This window comes from the organism of the source record quoted next, unplaced genomic scaffold (genome assembly GCF_019419815.1).
Source record: "Pyrus x bretschneideri cultivar Hongxiangsu unplaced genomic scaffold, Pyrus_bretschneideri_v1 Contig16, whole genome shotgun sequence".
NCBI lineage: Eukaryota > Viridiplantae > Streptophyta > Magnoliopsida > Rosales > Rosaceae > Pyrus > Pyrus x bretschneideri.
In genome coordinates, this window is record NW_025999457.1 from 6,428,608 (window position 1) to 6,451,842 (window position 23,235).

A 23,235-nucleotide genomic window follows, 5' to 3' on the forward strand; every position below is an offset into this window, starting at 1 on the left:
TGCTAGAGGTGAAATCCAGGCAATACCCAACTGGCCTTAAGCTTTAACAGTTGACCTGCAATCTCTATTATCCGCATAGAGCTATGGATACTCCCCTCATTTTATGATATTATTTTTTCGTTTAATAAATTATTATTTTACTGTATATTAGATCAAATGGTGGTCATAAGACCATCTCCAACAATGGCTTATAACCTAAAATTCCTCTTCCCCCCCCCCCCCAACAAAAAAAACCCACTCCAACCCATGTGCTAAATAAAACCTAAAACCCAAAACTTAAGAGAAGGCCAAATACCGGCCCGTTTTTAGGCCAAAAGTCATTATGGGGCCTACCTGTTGTGAGTGAAACACGGGCTGTGAAGCCCAGTTCCCTTTCCGCGACTCGCCCACGCGCCGCACGCACCAGGCATTTCAGCCCAGCCGACAAGCCCACGTGGGGGTGTTCCCTCAGCAATCATTCCAAAAAGCAGCCCAACGGCTACTTTTTATATCCAACGGTGACATTTAACTGGGCCGTTGGTTAATCCAACGGTCCAGGTTCAATTTTTTTTTTCTTTTTAGTTTTATATTTATGTATTTATTGAATCCAACGGTTTAGATTAAATATAATTAAATATAACGGTAAAAAAAAAAGATCTAATGGTCCAAATTTAAATCCAACGGCTAGAATAATTTTAAAAAATTATTTAACTTAAAATTCAACCAAAAACTCTATAAATACCTATGTATTTGTTCAAACATCCACACAAAACTCACTTTTCTCCTACAATTCTTCCAATTTTTCTTTATACCATTTATTCTCATTTCCAGAATTTTCAAGATGGCAAAAGAGCATGTTAGAGGTCGTAATTGGACCTTTGACAAAGATATTGCTTTATGTTTGGCATGGATTTCGATTAGCGAAGATGGTGCGGAAAGCACCAATCAAAATAGAAAGGTTTTATGGGGTAAAATCGTTGATAAGTTCCATGAAAACTCCAACGCTGGTCGAAGAGAAGTTGGTGGTGTTTATGATTGGTGGAAGATTATTAACAAAGCGTGCACTTTGTGGAAAGGAAGCTTGGAGAGAGCCATGATTGACATGTCTAGTGGAAGGGGCGCCTCAGAAATTGTGAGTTTATTTGTTGATATTTTAGTTGTCATGTACATAATAGTATTTTGCAACTAATTGTTTTTATGTATTTGTTGCATAGGGTGACAAAGCAATGGCAATTTACAAGACAAGAACTACACCAAAAAATCAAGCTTTTAAGTTGCATCATGCTTGGAACATCCTCAAGGATTGTCCGAGGTGAGGAACCGATGCGAACCAACAATGTGGAAGATTATTTCATAATGAAGCCCCACCCCCAAATGATGTCAATGAAGGTGTGAATTTTACCGACAATGAAGGTGTCGAACAAATGACCCCAACTTCTTCTTTTGCAAGGGCCCCGGGTAGAGATAAGCAAAAGGAAGCAAAGAGAAAAGGGAAGTCCTAAGATCTGACACGTGCACAATTTGCTAGCGAAATGGCAATAATGAACGAAATCCAGTGCCGTCGGCAAGAAGAATCGGCCCAAATGCGCAAGAAAGGTACAAAACTAATTTGATAATGGAGGACCTCGACAAATACACTCCAGAGAGGAAGAGATACTTACGTGGTAAGCAAAAGGAAATTTTACGAAGTAATGCCACAAGGAGTATATTTCAAGATGATGATTCATCTCAAGACTATCACCCAAGTCCATCACCAAGTCAAGATGGTGAATATCATTATTAAGTTTACGTAGTCTATGAGTTTTCGATTATATTAAGTTTATGTAGTTTATTAATTGTTTTTTTTTATCTTTTAAGTTTATGTGGTTTATTAATTGTCTTTTTTATTTTTTAAGTTTATGTGGTTTATTAAATGTCGTTGGTATTAAGTTTATGTGGTTTATCTTGATTTTCATGTATTGATTTAGTGATTTTTCAAAATTTATCAGAATTTAAATATTTTTAGGTTAAAATGTTCATAAAATTAATTTAGGATAGTCTACATAATTTTTTTTTTTAAAAAAAGTTAATTTAAAAAAAAAATAGCCTTAATTCATTCTTTGATAATCTGGGACTAAAATTTTAAGCCAGAATGGTTGGAGTAGAAAAACTGTTTCTGGGCTAAAACCTAAATTTTCTGGGCTAAATATTTTTAGGTTTTAGGTCACCATTGGAGATGGTCTAAGATTATAAGGGTACATCTGGGTTTGTGGGGTTTGAGGGTCCTCTGCATAATCTGAACAAGATGAGTGTGCTGGGTTTAGCTTCTTCAAGGACAGCAGCAGCAATTGTTGTAGTGCTGCGTTTGGTCTTGAGCTTGGGAGTGGTGTGCAATGGAGGCAAAACAAGTAGTTTTGTGAGAAGGGTTGAGAAAACTGTGGACATGCCACTTGATAGTGATGTCTTCAAGGTCCCTGCTGGCTTTAATGCACCTCAACAAGTATGATCTCTCTCTCTCTCTCTCTCTCTCTCAAATTATGTACTTTTAGTGAATGGTAGCCCAATTTAGAAGACCTGCCTAAAATTATGATACTTTTGTTAATTGTAGTTATTTACTTTTGCTTTTCTTGTTTAATTTGTATTTTTCATTAATTTATACATTGTTTATTTACGTAAACCTTATTATCTTAAGACATGATAATTACACACCTTTTTTTTAAAGGAAAACTAATGAAAAGGGTTTGAAAATTTTGAGTTTTAACGATAAGGACAAAATAAAAGGTAAAGTGAATAGTACCAGGATTGACTTTTTAGTGTAAAAATGTGATTTTTCGTTAAAGTAAACAATATCGTAGGTTTTTCGTTAAAACTCTTTTTTTTTAAACTTGTCTGTTTTGTTTGATTAATTTAATTTGACGACTAGGAAATAGACATAAAGAGAATTGTGTAGGGAGAGAAAAAAAAAAGTGTGTGATTACCGTTTCGCTCATGTTTCTATATCTCTTGATGCCACTGTTATTGCTGCTATTTCACTACGAGTGAGGGCTCATTTCTGTGGACCGAGTTTTTTAAGTGTTTCCTCAACTGATTAATTAGTTGTATGACAAGTGTGTGTCCTTTTCATTTAAGGTTCATATAACACAAGGAGACCAGCTGGGGAGCAGCAGTGATTGTGTCATGGGTTACTGTGGATGAACCCGGTTCCAGTATGGTGCTTTACTGGAGTGCAAATAGCAAGAAAAAAGAAGGCCAAGGGCAAAACTACAACCTATAATTTCTATAACTACACTTCTGGTTATATTCACCACACCACTGTCAGAAATTTAAAGGTCAATTCATGTACCCGTATGTTTTTTAGTTCAAATTTATAGGCAGCGGACTGAATGAGATGTAATCGGGTTTTGGAATTTGCCGGTTGATTTGAGGAAGGTAGGATAAGTCTACTTTGCAAATTGTATTGTGATACGATTATATATATATATATATATATATATATATATATATATATTGTGTGCAGTTCAATACCAAATACTACTATGTGGTTGGAATTGGCCACACTGAGCGGAAGTTCTGGTTTATTACTTCTCCTGAAGTTGGTCCGGACGCCACTTACACATTTAGACTCATAGGTGAGTGTTTTGTATCAGAATAGGATGCATCCTAAAGTGATGTAGCTACTTAGATTTGGCTCAACTTGTGGAATTGGGATCCAAAGAAAATTTCATGCATACTAGTTTGAGGTTGTTGCAATGTGCCTCTTCTATTCATCTCGAAAGATGGGAAACCAAATTATAATTCTGTTTCTTATGAAACTTGTACTCTGGTATATGTGCAACTCCGTCAATTGGAAGAGTTTGCCTTAACTTGGGAACTGAATAATGACGAGACTCAACTGTTAGTGTTTCGTGATGTAAATTGCTGGGCTCTGGTGTATTTGCTTACATCTAATATCATTTGCAGGGGATCTGGGACAGACCTATGACTCAAATAAGACACTTACTCATTACGAATTAAACCCGCAGAAAGGACAAGCACTACTGTTTGTTGGGGACCTCTCTTATGCAGATCACTACCCAAATCATGACAATGTCAGGTGGGATACTTGGGGAAGATTCGTCGAGAGAAGTGTTGCTTATCAACCTTGGATATGGACAGCAGGGAATCATGAAATCGATTTTGCCCCAGAAATTGTAAGCCTCTCATAATGCATTAGAATTGATCTTACAATTTTATTTGTCATTTCTCGATCGCTTAGATAAGATCATCTGCTTTTTCAAGTTTATCATTTAGTATAATGATCCTTTGCTGCTCATGTTTTATAAATTTCCTACTCCCAAAAATGTCATCGCATGAAGTAATTTTCTGAAGAAGATTTGCACTTCTGTTGCAGGGTGAAACCAAACCTTTTAAGCCTTACAGTCACCGGTATCATGTCCCATATGAATCATCTGGGAGTACTTCCCCCTTTTGGTATTCAATCAAGAGAGCTTCGTCATACATTATAGTCTTGTCTTCTTATTCCGCATATGGTAAGGATAGGCATACACATAGGTTTTTCGCTTAATTTATTCAGGACGCACAAGGCTTATGCACATATGTAGCGGAATAAAAAAAGCTTAGCAGTTACAAAAAAAATTCTCTGAATGTCACATGAATAACTATGGCATCTGTATAATTTTTATAATTGTCGTAATGAGATAAACAGATGAAGTCATATCACTCTTCTTTTGCACCATGTTGTATGTACGTTAATTCATCTCTACAAAGGACACCGCGTAAATTGTTTTGAATGCCAGTACTCATGGTTTTTATAACGTAGTGATATATTGTAGTGACTGTATTTTCAAACGACAGAATTATGCTCCTAAAACTATCCTTTACACTAAGTAGATGATCTCCATAAAACTAGAGAGGCCACCTGTATGAAGTCTATGTTAAATTGATTACTAGAACAATTTCATTTTAACACCATTCTTTTTTCTTAAGGTACATACACCCCTCAGTACACATGGCTCCAGGAAGAACTACCGAAGGTTAATAGGAGCGAGACACCATGGTTGATTGTTTTAATGCATTCCCCGTGGTATAACAGCTACAACTATCACTATATGGAAGGAGAAACCATGAGAGTTGTGGAAAATATGGAAGAGAATGCTTTTACTCATCATATTTCTCTACAAGATTACAAGGATCTATATACATGAAACACTTAAGGGATACAAGTGTGTAGCTTGGACAAGGTAGGACGGCTTGGACAAGGTAGGACGGCTTGGACAAGGTAGGAGACAAGGTAGGACGGCTAGGAGACAAGGTAGGACGGCCGGCTTGGACAAGGTAGGAGACAAGGTAGGACGGCTAGGAGACAAGGTAGGACGGCTTGTTCTTCCAATACTCCCCCTCAAGCTGGATCAAGGAGGTTAATTGATCCAAGCTTGGAGAGCAGACTTTGAAACTGAGGAGAAGCAAGAGACTTCGTGAAAATATCAGCAAGTTGATCTTGGCTTCGAGTGAATGTGGTTTGAATTACCTTGGACTGGACTTGTTCCCGAACGTAGTGACAGTCAATTTCAATGTGTTTGGTGCGTTCATGGAACACCGGATTGGAGGCAATATGCATAGCTGCTTGATTGTCACAGAAAAGAGACATAGGTGTGTTGATTGAGAACCCCAGGTCCGAGAGAAGGCCCTTGAGCCAAATGAGTTCACATGCAGTGGAAGCCATGGCTCTATACTCAGCTTCAGCACTTGAGCGAGCAATTACATTTTGTTTTTTGCTCTTCCATGTCACGAGGTTTCCTCCAACCAACGTGCAGTAGCCAGTAGTGGATTTTCTATCAATAGCATTCCCTGCCCAGTCAGCATCGGTGTAGGCAATGATTTGAGTATGACCATTGTTTTTCATGACGATTCCCCGACCAATAGAGCCTTTGAGGTATCTGAGAATTCTTTTATCAACATTTAAATGAGCTTCAGTGGGTGCATGCATGAATTGGCTTACAAGACTGATGGCGTAAGTTATATCCGGTCTGGTGATGGTGAGATATATAAGCTTACCCACCAATCGTTGGTAGTAACTGATATCACTGAGAGGTTCTCCTGTCAAGTCCAACTTCAATTTGCTATCAAGAGGAGTACGAGTTGGTTTGCAATCCATCATCTTCACTTCTTGAAGTAAGTCAATCACATATTTCCTTTGACTAAAAAAAAGTCCCTTGGGGGAAGTGGCCAGTTCAATCCCAAGGAAGTATTTTAAAACTCCTAAGTCTTTAATGGCAAATTGTTGATGAAGAGAATGTTTAAGAGTGTGAATCTCATCAATGTTATCACCTGTGATGATGATATCATCAACATAGATTAGTACAACTAATTTGCCAACTGATCCTATTCGAACAAACAGGGAGGAATCAGCATGACTTCTCTTGAACCCAAAATTTTCAAGTACCGAGCTCAGTTTGGCATACCAGGCACGAGGAGATTGTTTCAAGCCATAGATTGACTTATGAAGCTTGCAAGCCATACCTGAATTCTGTGCTTGTGGATGACCCGGGGGTAGTTGCATGTAGACTTCCTCTTCGAGGTCTCCATGTAAAAAAGCATTTTTTACATCCATTTGGTACAATGGCCATTCATGGTTCACTGCAACAGATAACAAAACCCTTATTGTGCTCATCTTAGCCACGGGAGCAAATGTCTCCTTATAGTCCACTCCAAAAGTTTGAGTAAAACCGCGAGCCACCAATCTTGCCTTGTATCGTTCAATTGAGCCATCAGAATTAAACTTGATTTTATAGACCCACCGACTGCCTACCACCTTCTTGCCTTTGGGAAGTTGAACTACACTCCAGGTTTTATTTTCATTCAAGGCTTTGAGTTCTTCTTCCATGGCTAGCCTCCACACAACTTGACGATTGGCGTCTTGAAAGTTCCTTGGTTCACTTTCATAGGACAGTTTACTGAGGAAGGCTGCATAAGAGTGAGAGACTTTGGAGTAATTTACAAACTTGTGAATAGGGTACCTTGCATGGTAAGTTTCATAGTCTTGCAGCCTTGATGGTGGATGTCGATCTCGAGTCGGATTCCTGCGGGGTTGAGCTGGGATCACAATAGGTTCAGCTCCACTATCTTGTATAGATGTTGTGTTATGGTCATGGGGAACTACTTGTGCTTCTGAGGCTTCAGTGTCGTCTCCAATAAGCAGGTTGTCATTAAGGGTTGCATGAGAGTCCCGGTTGTGAGGTAGTGAATGGACACAGTCACTTGATTCGACTGGATTTGGCAATGGGAAGAGATCTAGGAAGTGCTCCCCCTGACGATTTTGATCTGATGATTTGTTGAAATATGGTTGGTTTTCATCAAACCGTACATCTCTTGAGACAAACATCTTCCTGGAGCACGGATTGTAGCATTTGTACCCTTTTTGGGTGGAGGAGTATCCCATGAAAACACATTTGACAACTTTGGGATCAAGCTTGTCTCGGTGATGGGATTGAATATGAACATAACAGGTACATCCAAAGATTCTCAGATGGGAAAGATTAACTTTTTTGTTTTGCATAACCTCATATGGTGATTTTGTATAACTTTTTTGTTTTGCATAACCTCATATGGTGATTTTGTATCCAGAACACGACTAGGCAGTCTGTTGATAAGGTAGGTGGCTGCAAGAACTCCTTGAGACCAAAACCTCTTAGGCACATTCATTTGCAACATTAGCGCCCTGGTTTTTTCAAGTAGGTCCCTATTCTTCCTTTCGGCAATTCCATTTTGCTGAGGAGTACCTACACAACTTGTTTAATGTATAATTCCATGGGTGCTCAAATAGTTAGTCATATTTTTAGATGTATATTCAGTGCCATTATCAGACCTTAGTATGTGGATTTGGGACGAAAAATGGTTCATGACAAGATTATGAAAGTCCTTGAAAGCATCCATAACTTCACTTTTGAATTTTAGGAGGTACAACCAAGTGGCTCTTGAGAAATCATCAACAAAGATAACGTAGTACCTATAACCATCAAAAGACTCTAGAGGTGCAGGTCCCCAAACATCGGAGTGCACCATCTCAAAAAACTTGCTAGTCCTAGACATGGAAGAATTGAATAGGAGTCTAGTAGATTTTGACAAATGAAAAATTTCACATACAAGGGAGGATTTGCATAAACTAGGGAACAACGTAGACAACACAGATTCTGAGGGATGGGCTAGGCGTTGATGCCACAACCGATGTTCTAGGTTTGAGCTGACTTGGAACCCCTTTGGAACATTGAGGTCCTCTGAAAAATAGTACAGCCCATTTAGGTAGCGACCTTCACCAATCAGCTTCTTGGTGGCTAGATCCTGAAAAACAACATTGTGGGGGGAAAAAATTGCACGATAGTTTAGAGAGTTTGTAATCCTTCCTACGGACAATAATTGAAAAGGAAAAGGTGGAACATATAATGCTGTAGACTCAACAGTTTCTGAGATCAGTTTAACTTTCCCTCTACCTAGAACTGGCACACCTCTACCATTTGCTACAGAAACTAGTGATGGTTTAGTGTAGCTTTCAAAATCGTATAGCTTTGAATATTGATTTGTCATGTGATCTGTGGCACCTGAGTCTATAATCCAAAAATCATGAGAGTGACTAACATTTAGAGCAGTTGAAAGAGCACACATGATACCTGGAATGTCTCCTTGAGGTACATGACCAGATTCAGCTAAGAACCCTGCAAACTGTCCAAGAAGAGCAGTTTGACTTTCCCCAGTCGACCTTTCACCTGTGCTTCCTTTTCTGGTTTGAAGGTAGGTTGAGAACTCATTCAACAAGTCAGCCGGATTGGCTGTAAAGTTCATCGACCCACCGATGGATGTAGCAGCAGCAGCATGGTACTTGTTTGTATGTGGTCTAGCGTGTGAGCCCTTATGATCTCTTAAAGGCTTGTTCTCAAACCTTGGCTTCAACTCAGGGTGCAATATCCAACATCGATCTATTAGATGTCCAACATTATTACAATGTAGACACTTCAGATCTGGCATTTTTCCCTTGTATACTTTATCTCCAAATGACTTGTGATTTGTCACAAAAGCTCTAGCCTCAGACACACTAGGTTTTACATCAACATTCATGACTTTTCTGTGTACTTCTTCTCGCTGGATAGTAGTGCAAACACTTGCAAATGATGGAAGTTCGGGATTCATTAGAATATGGCTTCTAAGATCTTCATATTCAAAACCCAAACTTGCAAGCAAATGAAAGATTTTGTCTTTCTCGGACCTTTTTAACAGTACGGCAGCATCGATAGTGTGTGGTCGATACATATCTAGTTCGTTCCACATGTTTTTCATGCAACCGAGATGATGAACAAAGGATTTATCACCTTGTTGAAGACTTGCCAGATTCCTCTTAAGCTGGAACACTCGAGCAGCATTGTTTTGATTTCCATACATGTCCTTGACTGCCTTCCAAAGAGCACTAGAGGATTCTGAAAAACTGAAAATTTCAGACAGCTTAGGATCCATGGAGTTGAGGAGCCACGACATGACCAGCTGGTCTTTGCACAGCCATGCTTCATACTCCGGCGATGCGATGTCAGGTGCTTCAATACTTCCATTGAAGAATCCAAGTTTGGATCTTCCTCCAAGGGCAAGAGATATTGATCTGGACCATGGAAGATAGTTAAACTCATTTAACAACACAGAACACAAACGTTGGTTTGGGTTGACTTCAGCTTCTGGAAAACTAGGGTGAGGAGCTGTGAAGCTTTCAGCTTCTGAGCCAAAAAGATTATCTTCTGCCATTATTGAAACGAATGTGCAGAAGAAGAGAAGGGACAACAATAGAGTCAGGCCGGTTAAGGTTCCAGCTCCGATACCATGTGGAAAATATGGAAGAGAATGCTTTTACTCATCGTATTTCTCTACAAGATTACAAGGATCTATATACATGAAACACTTAAGGGATACAAGTGTGTAGCTTGGACAAGGTAGGACGGCTTGGACAAGGTAGGAGACAAGGTAGGACGGCTAGGAGACAAGGTAGGACGGCTTGTTCTTCCAATAAGAGTGATGTATGAGCCATGGTTTGTGAAGTACAAAGTTGATGTGGTATTTGCTGGTCATGTCCATGCATATGAACGATCTGTAAATTCTTGATATACACGTCCGTATCTATTAAAGAGTTTAGTTTCTCAGTTATTTGACGTGGTGATATCTGCATAGAACTGGACATTATACCTAAAAAATTTGTCACTATTTTTAGTTAGAACGAGAAAGTTCTAAATTCAATGAAACGAGAAGCTTTATCAAACATTTTAATCATTGATAAAATATAGGAATTCCATTTAACGACAAGTAAACTGCAGAAATATCCCTCGCTGATACTCTCTTTTTACCATCCTCCATTCACAGTGATGGTTCAATATGTCAGTACTTGATAACTGATTTCTGTACAACACAGGAACGTGTATCCAATGTTGCATACAACATCGTCAATGGCATTTGCAAACCCGTGAAAGATCAATCTGCACCTGTGTACATTATACCATTGGTGATGGAGGAAATATTGAAGGCTTGGCGACCAAGTAAGTATATCAGTATGCTTGATATATCGGTGTTTCATGACTCATCGTCTTTCTGTTTGTTAACACTGCATGAATAATCTACGAACTTTTTCTTTTGTTGCGGAGTATGACCGAACCACAGCCAGATTACTCAGCTTATAGAGAGGCCAGTTTTGGTCATGCTACTTTCGACATCAAGAATCGAACACATGCCTACTATAGTTGGCACCGTAATCAAGATGGATATGCAGTAAAAGCCGATTCTATTTGGTTTTTCAACAGATTCTATCATCCTGTAGATGATTCCACAACTGCCGAACCATGACAGAGCACTGTTAATTATTGTTGTTTTGAATAAACTCCCAAATGTATCAGCAAATAGAAGATTCAATACTTCCTTCAACCTTATCTTTTGGATACATACTTAAAGTTGAAACTTGAATCACGTTATTTGAATCTAAACCCAGCAGAACAGCTAGATAAAAGCTGGTGTGAGTTACAATCTGAAATGAAAGAGAGTGATCTGACAAAAGTGAAAAAACAAAGACTCATTCTACTAAAACCAAAAACTATTTTAATTATTTTCACATTCACGATTATGTTTTCATTCATTCGTCTTTGATTTTTTTTGCCTTTCTCCCACCACCCTTATTTATTCCTCTATTCCCTCATATAGTTTTCTCACATCTCAAAGGAAAAAACGGTGAAAACTAGAAATTGAAAAAGAAATTATTGTTAAACGGCCACAAATATTTCATATTCAAGTGATAAGATTTTTTTTCCCAACAAAATTTAGCGGCAAGTTGAGCCCTACACAAGTTTTTCTCCTTTTACAACATTTACATGTTTGATTAATTAGTAATGTTATCCACTGGTCACACAAGAAAATAAATTTTTATAAAACAAGAAGGTTGTATATACATGTTGAAGGAGAAATGTATGTATGTTACAAGCCACACAAATGCATGATTTTACTATTTATGTGTTATAAATTATAATACGTGTAGACGACGGAATATAAATAAAGTAATACCATCACGTGATGGTATAAATTTCACACTATATAAGATTTTACATGAAAAAGTTGAGAAAAATAAGCTATTATGTACTCAAAATATGCTTGATTTGTGATTGTCCTAATCACCAATTGAAGGGTTAAATGGGAGGGTTTATGCTTTCATTTTTTTTTTTTGTTTGATAAAATTTATGCTTTAGTTTTATTGTTAATGATTGTTAAACATGCCAACTGGCGATAAAAAGTATAGTGATTGTATAAAAGAAGCCACACTCAAATGACTCTTCTGCAGCCACAATTGCGCTTACTGGTTCGAAACCATCGATTCATGCTTTGATGATGCCCACAGCTCCGCTTCTGTTATCAGTTTCCTACAACTCCGCAGCTACTAGCACGAAAAATTGTTGTGGCAAATTATTAAGCTTGTAGCCTTGTTTCTTCCATAAAGTATGAATCATAATAGTATGGTTTAATTTGTAAAGGTATTTTTTGTTTCAAAAAATTCAGGATGTTTTACACGTTGCCCACAGTCATAGATAAATTTTTGGATCGCCACTGCTCACACGGACAGAAAAAGAAGCCACCGAAAAAAACAAACCCAGAAAAATACTTCTCCTATACGGAATATGAGAATATTTTTTTAAATTTACTAAACTAATCCGGAAACAAAAAGGAATTGCTCTCCTGTTCCTACACGAACAAGATAAAAGATCTGTGATCTAGACAGGGACTTAGTAGTATAAAATCCCCAATATCTCACACCCTTTGAAACACAAAGCATTCAGTCAACCCTCAAAGCGAATTGAATTAATCTCCCACGTTTTCTCAAACTTAATAACTTTTGAAAGAGCAAGACAATGGCCTCATCATCATCAGCGGATTTGAAGAAGAAGATAACCCTAAAAAGCTCCGACGACGAGATGTTCGAGGTGGAAGAGGCGGTGGCTATGGAGTCGCAGACCATCAAACACATGGTGGAGGACGGATGCGCCGGCAATGCCATTCCTTTGCCAAACGTGACGAGCGCCATCCTTGCAAAGGTCATCGAGTACTGCAGGAAGCATCGTGAAGATGAGGGGGCTACTGCTGCTGATGGCGAGAAAAATGTCAAGGAGTGGGACGCCGAGTTCATGAAGATCGACCAGAACACTCTTTATGACCTAATAATGGCGGCAAACTATCTCGACATCAAGGGCCTGCTTGACCTGACGTGTCAGACTGTGGCGGACATGATCAAGGGGAAGACACCTGAACAGATTCGCACGACCTTCAACATCAAGAACGATTTCACTCCAGAGGAAGAAGAAAAGATTCGTAGGGAGAAACAGTGGGCTTTCGAGTGAATTATGATTATTTAACGACATTAATTTCATCATGTTTAATTAGTTCGTTCTATGTAATTGGATAGGGTTAAGCTTACTGTGAGACTGTCAGTGGTATAAATTGTTTTTATGATTTTCTTAAGATATTGAATATATTTAGTCATGGTCCTCTCGCAAGCTTTTCTCAATTCTATTATACTTTTTGTACGGGTGTGCCATAACATGTAATCAGAACGAATCAAAGAAGCTTGTTTGTGGGAGGAAAAGGATAACTTTGATTCATGTTTTGGCCACTAAAGATAAATTCTTTGACGTGCAAGTAAAACCAAGTCATTGTTATTTGTATCGTGACGAAACCCTAGCCTCTAGAGAGAGCTACAGTTCCTAGTTCCTCTATTTTAGAGGCCACTATTTCAACTTTTGCAGTTTCTCTTTAGAGTCGGGCTGCGTTAAAAGTAAATAAAAATAAAATCTTCAAAGTGAAAACAACATAAATATGTTTTGGGATTTTAGTTTTGTATACCTTTCCTTATACATTTTTTTTAACGTCTCCTACCATTCTTTCTCCACTGCTCTTATAAATCGTTACTTCAATGTATCTCTATCTCCAACACAAAATCAAAAATGAAATTATTATTAAACGGACGCTTAGCTAGTTAGCTTATAAACCATTATCTTTCGGTTCAGATTGTAAATCACAATAGCTTTTGTCTTGGTGTTCAGATGGGTTTGGAACCTTCTCTCTTCTAATAATGTAGCAACAGTCATATGCTGTTACATTGCTTAAAGCCCATCAAAAGGACACATAATTATATATCAGAATCATATTTCAACTTTTAAGCATGTATCCAAATCATAAGGTGGAAGAAAGTATTGAATTTTCTATTTGCACTTACATTTGGGAATTAATTTGAAAGAACAATAACAGTCACTAGTACAAAAACACGTTTGTGTGACGCAGCAAATTTCGTCGCACAAAGGCAGTTTGCATGATGTTTTGTGCGTTGCGCAAGATTTTGGCACCAAACCAAGAATGCTTTACCGTTTTTTTCCCAACTTTGCAGGACTTAGGTGGCTTTGCGTAAAGTCGACGACTTTTTTTTTTCTAAAATAACCACCCACAGGGGCCTTTTTCTTCACACTCAACCTCTTTCTTTCACTCTCTTTCAGACTCTCCATCTCTCTCAACCCTCACCATCTTCACCTTCAGGTATTGTATTTATTTGATTAATTAATTAATTAACTATTTATTGATTACATTTATGTTTGGATTTTTTATTTTATTTTTGTGTGTATAAGTTTTTCTTTAATTATTTTCTGGAATTTGGACTTCTGAGTTTTGCATTCAAGCAACTTAATGTTGTGTCTTTGTGAATGCAACTTAATGTTGTGTCTTTGTCAATGCTTATTTTTAACAAGTTGAGTTTTGGTTTTGAACAATTGAATGAGTAGAATGAATGACTAGGAGTATGAAGGATTTTGATAGGTTTAGGGAAACAAAAGCTAAGAAACTGCAAACTGCTCAGTTAACTTGATCTAATTTAGGGATAGATTGATGTGTGCTAAAAAATGGAAGATTTCATTTCTCACCAAATTGGGAGGAGGAAACTAGAATGTTAGAGACTTAGAGAAGAAGCCAGTTTACAGCTTTGTCAAACCACTGTTCTATTACGTGGTTAGTAATCATTTTAGGTGCATTCTCTACCCTTTACGATTTAGAATGCATGGTCTCATCATATAGGTCCTTAAACAATAATTTTAAGGCAGGAGTGGAAGGGGTAAACAAGAAGTTAAAACTGTGGAAAGTAGAAATTTTGGGTGATGTCAATATGGAATCGTCCCATTTTTTGGTTTAGAAGGATTAGTAGTTTGTATCTATTTTATTTAGTTTCACTAATTATTGTGATTTAATTTATTTGTATGCACATATTTTTGTACATCAAGTACAAAATTGTTTTGTGTTGTACGAAGTTAATACTACTTAACTTTGTACACTTTTTTCAAGAAAAGCTTAGTTTCCTGTTTGAGAATTAGTTGGATGTCGTGTATGGATGCGAAAGAATGACTGCGGTCCAATTAATTCTTGAATTGTCCCATTTTTTGGACAGTTTGGGAATGCATAGTTATGTGTTGTAGTTTGCAGTTCACAGGTTAGGTTTCAATAGTGGAAATTTTGGTAACATTTCCTGATGTTCTTCGAGTACATGGTGGATATTATGTATCTATGACGTGCACTTGAAGAACTGTAAGGAGATGATGCCGAAATTAGCGCACGTCAAATTTTAATCCATTGGAATCGTAAGTTACGGCATATAATTGTGCATTCCTAAATGGGATAGGGCCCTTACCAGAGGAATAAGGTGACAAGATAATAGTTGAAGTTGTTGTAACTCTTGTACTTTTATTGGGATTGCAGACAAAATGGACAGACAGTGGATACATAATCATAATAAATGTGATGTTGAGTACTTGAATTGAATAAATGAGTTCATTGAATTCGCAACTAGACACATCCTAGGTTCAACTCATATCCAATGTCCGTGTAGGAGGTGTAACAACTCAATGTGGGAGACATTCGAAAATGTTTGGTTTCATTTAGTAAGAAATGGGATGATGGAATTACGTTAAGTTTCTGGGTGCTTCCACGATCGTTCTTTTACTTATGGGTTAATGTATTTCTGGGTTGATTTCTTTCCGATCAAATTCATGAGTCTCTCCGTTCTCGATCGAAAGCGAGAGATCGAAAGTTGGAGAAAATTTCAGAGCAAATGCAGAGTGTCGCAAGTCCACCACTGCAATCGGTTGAGGCGTAGAAGAAGAACAGAATTCAGGTCTCCAACAACAAGAAACCACCTTTCTTCTATGTTCATCTTGCTAAGAGGTACATAAAGTAATACAAGGAGACTCAGTATTTTGGGTCCGATTGCGGATGTTTCTTTGATAGCTTGATCATGGCAGTTGGGCAACTCTTGGTGTTTGCACTACTTGCCTGCTAATGTTGCTTTTCCGATTCAGTTACTTAATTTCATTACTGGGTAACTTGATTTGTTGATTCTTGGAGGGTTCTTAGAGATCTTTGATTAGAACAGTGCATTGTGAATTGGGTTCAATTACTTGCTTTGATTAGTAGGTGACTAGCACAGTTTTTCGATTCATGGAGGTGGTGTTGCTAATTACTTAATTGGGTATATGAAGAAACAGTTGTTCATTATTTAATTGGTAATTATGATTCTTGAAGATGGTCTTGGGGATTCAATTTGTTCAGTTTGGATTGCTGCTCAAAGAAAGTATTGTTTTTGTACTCTGTTTTGTATAGGAAATGGTTGTTGTTTGTTCAAGATTGCAAATCTTGGGAGCTCTCTAGGTTATGATTGTGTGCACTCCAACTGTTTGAAGGAATGGGTCAGTGAATTCTTTGATCTCTATTATGTTCTTTGGTATGGAAGAAAGATCAGACATAGGTGCAGTCCAGGTGTTTGTCAAAATGCCCAACTTAAAAGTTTCATGTGAAGTCTTTGTGGAAGCCTTAGCTGAACATCTGTGGAATCAATTGAAAACTAAAAGGACTCATTCTAAAAGCTTGTCAAAAGTGCAACAACCATTTAGTTATAGGTTCATGGATGATCTTCTTGCATTTTTTTATGGATCGAAAGATACGACAAATGAATGTATAGTATGTGTTGTCATTCACAACATTGATGGACCTGGATTAAGGGAATCAGAAATCCAACAGTGTCTTGCACGAGTTGTTTCTTGTTTTCATATTTGCATTGTGGCATCTATCGATCATGTCAATGCACCTTTTTTGAAGGACAAGGGATTGACTCCGGATGCTTATAGTTATGATTCGTTGGTTTCTGCTTTCTACAAAGAGGGGAGATTGGATTTGGCAATAGAGTTTTTGGATTACATGATATCGGATGGCTGCTTGCCAGATATTGTAAACTACAATATGATATTGGTTGCGTTGTGTAAGAGTGGAAAGGTTGATCAGGCTTTGCAACTCTTTGAGAACCTCGGTGAAGTGGGATGTCCTCCTAATGTGAGCTCATACAACACCATGTTTAGTGCACTGTGGAATTGTGTAGACAGAGTTCGAGCTTTACAAATGGTATCAGAAATGGTAAGCAAAGGAATAGATCCCGATGGGATTACTTACAATTCGTTTATATCGTGGTTATGCAGTATATATTCTTATCTCAGCCTATAATTTCAGAGTCTAACCAACTCAATTGTTAGCATGAATCTACAGTAAGTCCGGTTATACAATGAAATTTAAAGAAGTTGTACACGGTAAATCCCACGAAGGGTAATTCCGTGATGTGAATAGGTAAATCCCATGAAGGGTAGAAGAAGTTGTTAACGGTAAATCCTACAAACCCACAAAGGGTAATCCCGTGTTTTGAGTAGGTAAATCCCACAAAGGGTAATCCTACATAGATTCAGTTGTTGAAATTGTGAAGGCCAATGCCATTGTTCAAAGAAGTTGTTTTTGGTAAAATCCACAAAGGGCGATCCCGTGGTGCTGTAGTTAAGGGCGATGCCATGCTATAGTTTGTTAATTTTCTGTTTTTTGTAAATATTAAAGGCCGAAGCCAAGTTGAATGAGATTGTTGATGGTAAATCCCATGAAGGGTTAACCCATAAGAAGTTGTTATACTGGCATAAGGGTGAGCTACGACTCCTTTATACAAGGTTGTTCTTTGATTGAAACTCATGTAAGAGGCAGAGGAATATTGGATTTTTTGGATGGGAAGATTGTATTTGCAAGGGCTGAAATTCTTTGGGAAAGAACCAATATGAAATTGCACCGTTCTTGAGTATAGATTTGGTTCTGCATACTTGTCAATGTAGTTAACATGGGTCGAGATCAAGGTTGTGGTGGACTAGGACTAACATCTAATGTTGATCTTCAAAAGCAAGGGGGCCATATGTTCATGTAGAATCTTTTCAACATCAGCCAGTTGGTTTCTATATAACTATTACTGCAGCTACTGTCATGGCAGGAGCTCTAGGTGGTGCTCAGTCAAAGTGCTACAGTGACGCCCAAATCCTTTATGGGTTCCATTGTTGCAACTATGAAGATCAAACAGATGTCTCAAATTGGATGAAGTGGAATTGCAAGATTGCAAATGGTTCAACTCTGTATTATGTTTTATGGTTTCGTAGCAATGATTGCAGATGTTCTTCCAATCTCAAACTGGCTTTCCCCAGTTGAGATTGAGGGGGAGTATTAAGTATACAAGTTAGCAATACAATTAGTAAGTTGGTTAGAGTAGTTAGGCTTTCTCTTATGAAAGCAATTGTGTAACCTTCATTCTATCAATTAATACAAAAGCATATTTCTCTCTCTAAATCTCTCTCTTTCTCTCTAAAACTCTCTGTGTTCATCTTTCTTTTCTTCATCTTTTTTCTTGATTTTCTTTTCAATTCCCAAACATTGCAATGTAGTTAACAATATCATCATGGAGAAGGATTGGACCAAGCTTCGTCTTCATATGTGACACGAGTGGAGACTGTTAAATCTAATGTGGATCCTAGTGAACAAGTTATGAATATTCTAAATGACATTTATCCATACGCCTCGAGCAACACCAATTAGGAAGAGGGAGATGACGGCTGTCCAACCATGGACAGTGAGCCATTCAAAAACTATGAAAAACTATTGAAAAATGCCAAGCAATATCCGGGTTGCGAGAACTTTTCGATGCTCATAGCAATTGTGGAGTTGATGCATGGCAAGATCAAGTTTCGTTTGTCAAACAAGTGTTTTGATTACTTTTTGGGAGTTATCAAGAGGATGCTTCCAAAGGAGAATTGTTTACCTGAAGATCATAAAAGTGCCCAAAAAGTGTTGAAGGGTCTCGGATTGGGGTATGAAAAAATTCACGTATGTGTAAATAATTGTATATTGTTCTATAAGGAGAACAAACAGTTGGATAAATGCCCTATCTGCAATGAGCCGAGGTTTAAAATGACATCACAGAATAGAAAGACCAAGATTCCACAAAAAGTAATGCGTTATCTTCCATTGAAGCCTAGGTTGCTGCGATTGTACATGTCGATGTATACCGCAACCGACATGAGATGGCATAAAGAAGGATGGGTAAATGACAATGTTATGATGCATCCTACAGATGGAGAGGCATGGAAAGAATTCGATCAGATGTACCCTGATTTTGCAGCTGACCTGCGTAACGTCAGATTAGGATTTGCCACCGACGACTTTAATCTGTTAAGAGTTTTAAACCAAATCCACATCACTTGGTCGGTCGTCGCATTTCCTTATAATCCGCTGCCTTGGAAGTGCATGAAAAAGAAATACATGATGTTGACTCTATTAATTACCAAAGATCCAAGAAAGTCTATTGATGTTTATTTGCGACCGTTGGTTGATGAGCTAAAAGATTTATGGGAAAATGGTGTTCGTACATACGATAAGTATATTAGGAAGATGTTCACAATGCGAGTGGCAGTGATGTGGACAGTAAACGATTTTCCAGCATATGCAATGGTTTTTGGGTGGTTGACTAAGGGTTATTTGGCATGTCCAATATGCAAGGAGAACGTAACATCGTCTTGGCATGCGAGAAAAGTTTGTTATCTTGGTTATCATAGATGGCTCCCTTGGGACAACGAGTGGCATTAGGACGATAAAGCCTTACACGGCACAAAAGAGACTTGGCCAAGACCAAGAGAATGGTCTGGAGATGAGATTTTGGATCAGTTAAACCGTTTGGAATTTGGTCATTTTGGCAAAGGGGTCAGTAACCTCAGACCAACTACACATCTGAACTGGACACACAAGAGTATGTCATTTGAGCTCCCGTACTGGTCAAAGTTAAACTTGAGACACAACCTCGATGTTATACATATTGAGAAAAATGTGTTTGATACTTTGGTCGGGACAATTCAAGACATTGAAAGAAAAAATAAAAGACATGATCGAAGCTCGCCTTAATTTGGAACGAATGGGCATTAGGTGATCCTTGTGGATGAAGAAAGTCGGTGGTACATTGAAAAAATTCATTTTTTACAGTTAAGTCGAATGGGAAGAAAGAGTTTTTCAACTTTATTTCTTTTGTAAAGTTTCCAGATGGGTATACTTCCAATATCTCGCATTGTGTGAACGTGAGGGGGTGTAAATTTTCAAACATGAAGAGTCATGACTGTCATGTGATACTCCAACACCTTTTTCTGGTTGGTATTCGACACTTATTGCCTCTTAATGGGGTGAAACCATTCGTGTTATTGTTGAGATTTTTTTCGTAGTTGACTGCAAGGTGTTTGTGGAAGTCAAATGTTAAACAATTGTAGGATGACATTGTGAACGTCTTATACAACTTCGAACAAATATTTGCCTCAGCTTTCTTTACAAGTATGATTCACGTGATGATTCACTTGCCAGACCAGTGACGATGGTGTCAATGTAATAATGACGATGGTGTCAGACCAGTGACGACAGTTTAATCGTCCTCAACGTAATAATGACAATGGTGTCAGAAAAGAGAAACTGTCTATTTTTGCCCAAACTGCGCGACTATTCGGAGATCCTGTAAAAGGCGAATTGTTTACCAAAAAGGACATGGAGGTAGCGCATTGGTTCATACTCAACAATTGTGATGAGGCTTTGCCATACCTTCAAGAGCATGAACAATTGATGAAGTGGGAACATCCTTCGCATTCATATGCCAAGAAGCACCTTGACTTGTTTGCTTCGTGGTTTCACACACATGTAAGTTGTATGTGTTTTGAATTGAGCATATTTTCCACATTGTTCATGCCCGTCTTTAAATTTGGTTACACTAACAGGTTAACTTTTTGTATATGTTATATTAGATGAACAAATTGAAGGAATTGAATTCACCCTCTTACGATGAAAAATTATATAACTTGGCGAGAGGACCGCTTCACGCTGAATTGTTCTCAGGTTGTCATGTCAATGGAATCAAGTTCTTGGGGACAACACGTGATAACAAGTTGTCTACTCAAAATAATGGTGTCCATGTCCCGGTGCGAGCGACAGTGAAGACATTGATTTTTATGGCAAACTAACTAGTGTAGTACAATTGCTTTACAAAAACAGGTGTCAAGTGATACTGTTTAAGTGTCTTTGGTTTGATACAAACCCACATAACCGAACGAGTGTTAAGCGAGACCATGGTTTACTATCAATAAACACTACGAGACATTGGTACGATGAAGACCCATACATTTTGGCAACTATGGCAAAAACAATATTCTATCTAGACGACCCTAAAGCCAGCAGTGGTTGGAAAGTTGTTCAGAAGATTGATCGAAAGGGCTTTATGATATTCTGGAACTAGATCATGATGACAACGACGACAACGACGCTGACCAACAGTTATCATCTTCAATAGAAATTGGTGAAGAAACACTCTAGGATACTAATATTGTCAAAGAACCGTTTGATGTACCTGGAGTTCCTGAATTCGAAATATCAATTGACCTTGGTGATCTGCCCCAATACAATGCACCGGAAGAGGCAAACGAAGATGAGGATGAATGGGAATCCGGAAATGATAGTAGTGAGGATAGCGGGAGTTATTATTGTAGTTCGGATGATGATTAATATGAACCTATAAAGGAAAAATCAGTAGGCTAAGGAGAGGCAAAGTCAAACTAAAAAGGCACGTGATGAGTTCAAAACAACGCTGGAAGTACGTTGTTTTCTGCTCCCCTCAAATTATTCTTCTCTACATAGAAATTATAAGCTTTGCCTCATTTTCTTGTTCATGGCTTGAATTCCTTGCAGGTTGGATGAAATCCTTAGTCATGGCTTGAATTCCACACACGGGTGTTAAGTTGAAGTATAAATAATGGCAGTGGCAGTTGGTCGTTTCACTGATGAAAACTTGTTCCAAACTGAGTAAAGTATGTTTGACTCCTACGGTGTATGAACTGTATAAAACAGGAATGGGGGAAATTACTTTCGAAAAGGTGAAGTATAATATAAGTAGAAACCATTTTGTTTCCTTCCCAAGTATAAAAACAAATGTTTCCTTCCCAAGTATGCTTAGACAATTGAATGATACCATGAGCTTATTAGTTACTACTTACCATTCACATCTTGTTAGTTAACTGTTATGTGGTTTGGAATGTTGTCTTCTGTATTACTGCTTTATGAAACTGCACTTTACATTGGCGAATGTGGATTTTGCAGATGTAAAGGCAGTCATGAAAAACTCAGGAACTGCAATGCTCGGAGTAGGTGTTTCCTCTAGCAAAAACGGTGCAGAAGAAGCAGCTGAACAGGCGACTTTGGCTCCTCTGATTGGATCTTCAATTCAATCAGCTACTGGCGTTGTGTATAATATCACAGGTGGAAAGGACATAACCCTGTAGGAAGTCAGCGGAGTGTCTCAAGTAACATTACGGGGTTTTATGCTTTAATCTTGAAGGAAGAAAGGGACCCTGAAAAATTTTCTGCTTCCGTATAAATCTAATGAGAGCATTGACTATATTGAAAAGTGGTCTCTTCAGTTTTATGGAACGAGGGAAAAAGTCACTTTAGTGAGCTCGAACCAGCTCCTCAGGATATACATCTTACTTTCCCCATAGTGAGAATCAATTCTTCTACCTCTACATTTTCATTTTCGAAGATGAGGGGGAAGTCGTAAATTATTGCTTGTGGTTGGTGCTGGTAGCCCTTTTTTCTTTGCTCCTTTCCTTGGCCTAATGCAGTCTGCAAACTATTGTAAATTTTCAGGTCCTTCTGCTAACATAATATTTGGGGCCGTTGTGGATGATCGCTACAACGGAGAGCTTCATGTGATATTATTGCAACAGGCCTTTCGCGGTCATTTCAGAAGACACTACTAACAGACCCCAAGGCAGCAAAGCTGCTTGACAAGATTGCAGGGGGCCAAGAAAGCAGAGGGATTCCCCTTCCCCTAAAGTCATCAACCTCGCCCTCCACCATTTCATCAAAACCATTGCTGAGAAAGCTTTTCTTTTATTTCAATTTGTATTTTTTTCTCAGTCTCTTGTGCATTTTGCCTTGTAATGATACTGAAGTTCCAATCTATGAGATTTCATGTCATTATTTTCAGTCAAATCCTTTTATCTATTTCACCTCCCGCTTTTTACTTTCACTGCGTTTTATAACAAAATTTCAAGAAGCATGAACTTGAGATTGGCTAAATCAGTGGTCTCTCAAATATACGTAAACACATTACATGTTTCAGTCATTTTTCCTCATGAAAATGTGAAGATAAGTTAATGGGGATATTTTATATTTGAAAACAAAAAAAAAAAAAATTGAAGAGTTGGAAGAGTTGGACGTCAATGTTGAAGCCATCTGCTTCACTTTCGATCTTAAATTTCCTATCATATCCTTTCGACGATTCATCTCTTTCTCTTATCTGAGTTTCAAAAA

The 23,235-nt window shown here is 38.1% G+C and overlaps 1 protein-coding gene and 1 pseudogene across 1 annotated transcript; both read left to right on the forward strand.

Annotated features, from left to right (window-relative positions):
- The first annotated feature begins 2,201 nt into the window (after positions 1-2,201).
- Positions 2,202-10,902, forward strand: LOC103962087 (annotated as a pseudogene).
- A 1,244-nt stretch (positions 10,903-12,146) lies between these two features.
- On the forward strand, positions 12,147-12,890 carry LOC103962088 (SKP1-like protein 1A). Its single transcript, XM_009374752.3, has one exon. The coding sequence runs from the start codon at positions 12,372-12,374 to the stop codon at positions 12,855-12,857; it is 486 nt and encodes a 161-aa protein (XP_009373027.2). The 5' UTR covers positions 12,147-12,371; the 3' UTR covers positions 12,858-12,890.
- Positions 12,891-23,235: the final 10,345 nt, after the last annotated feature.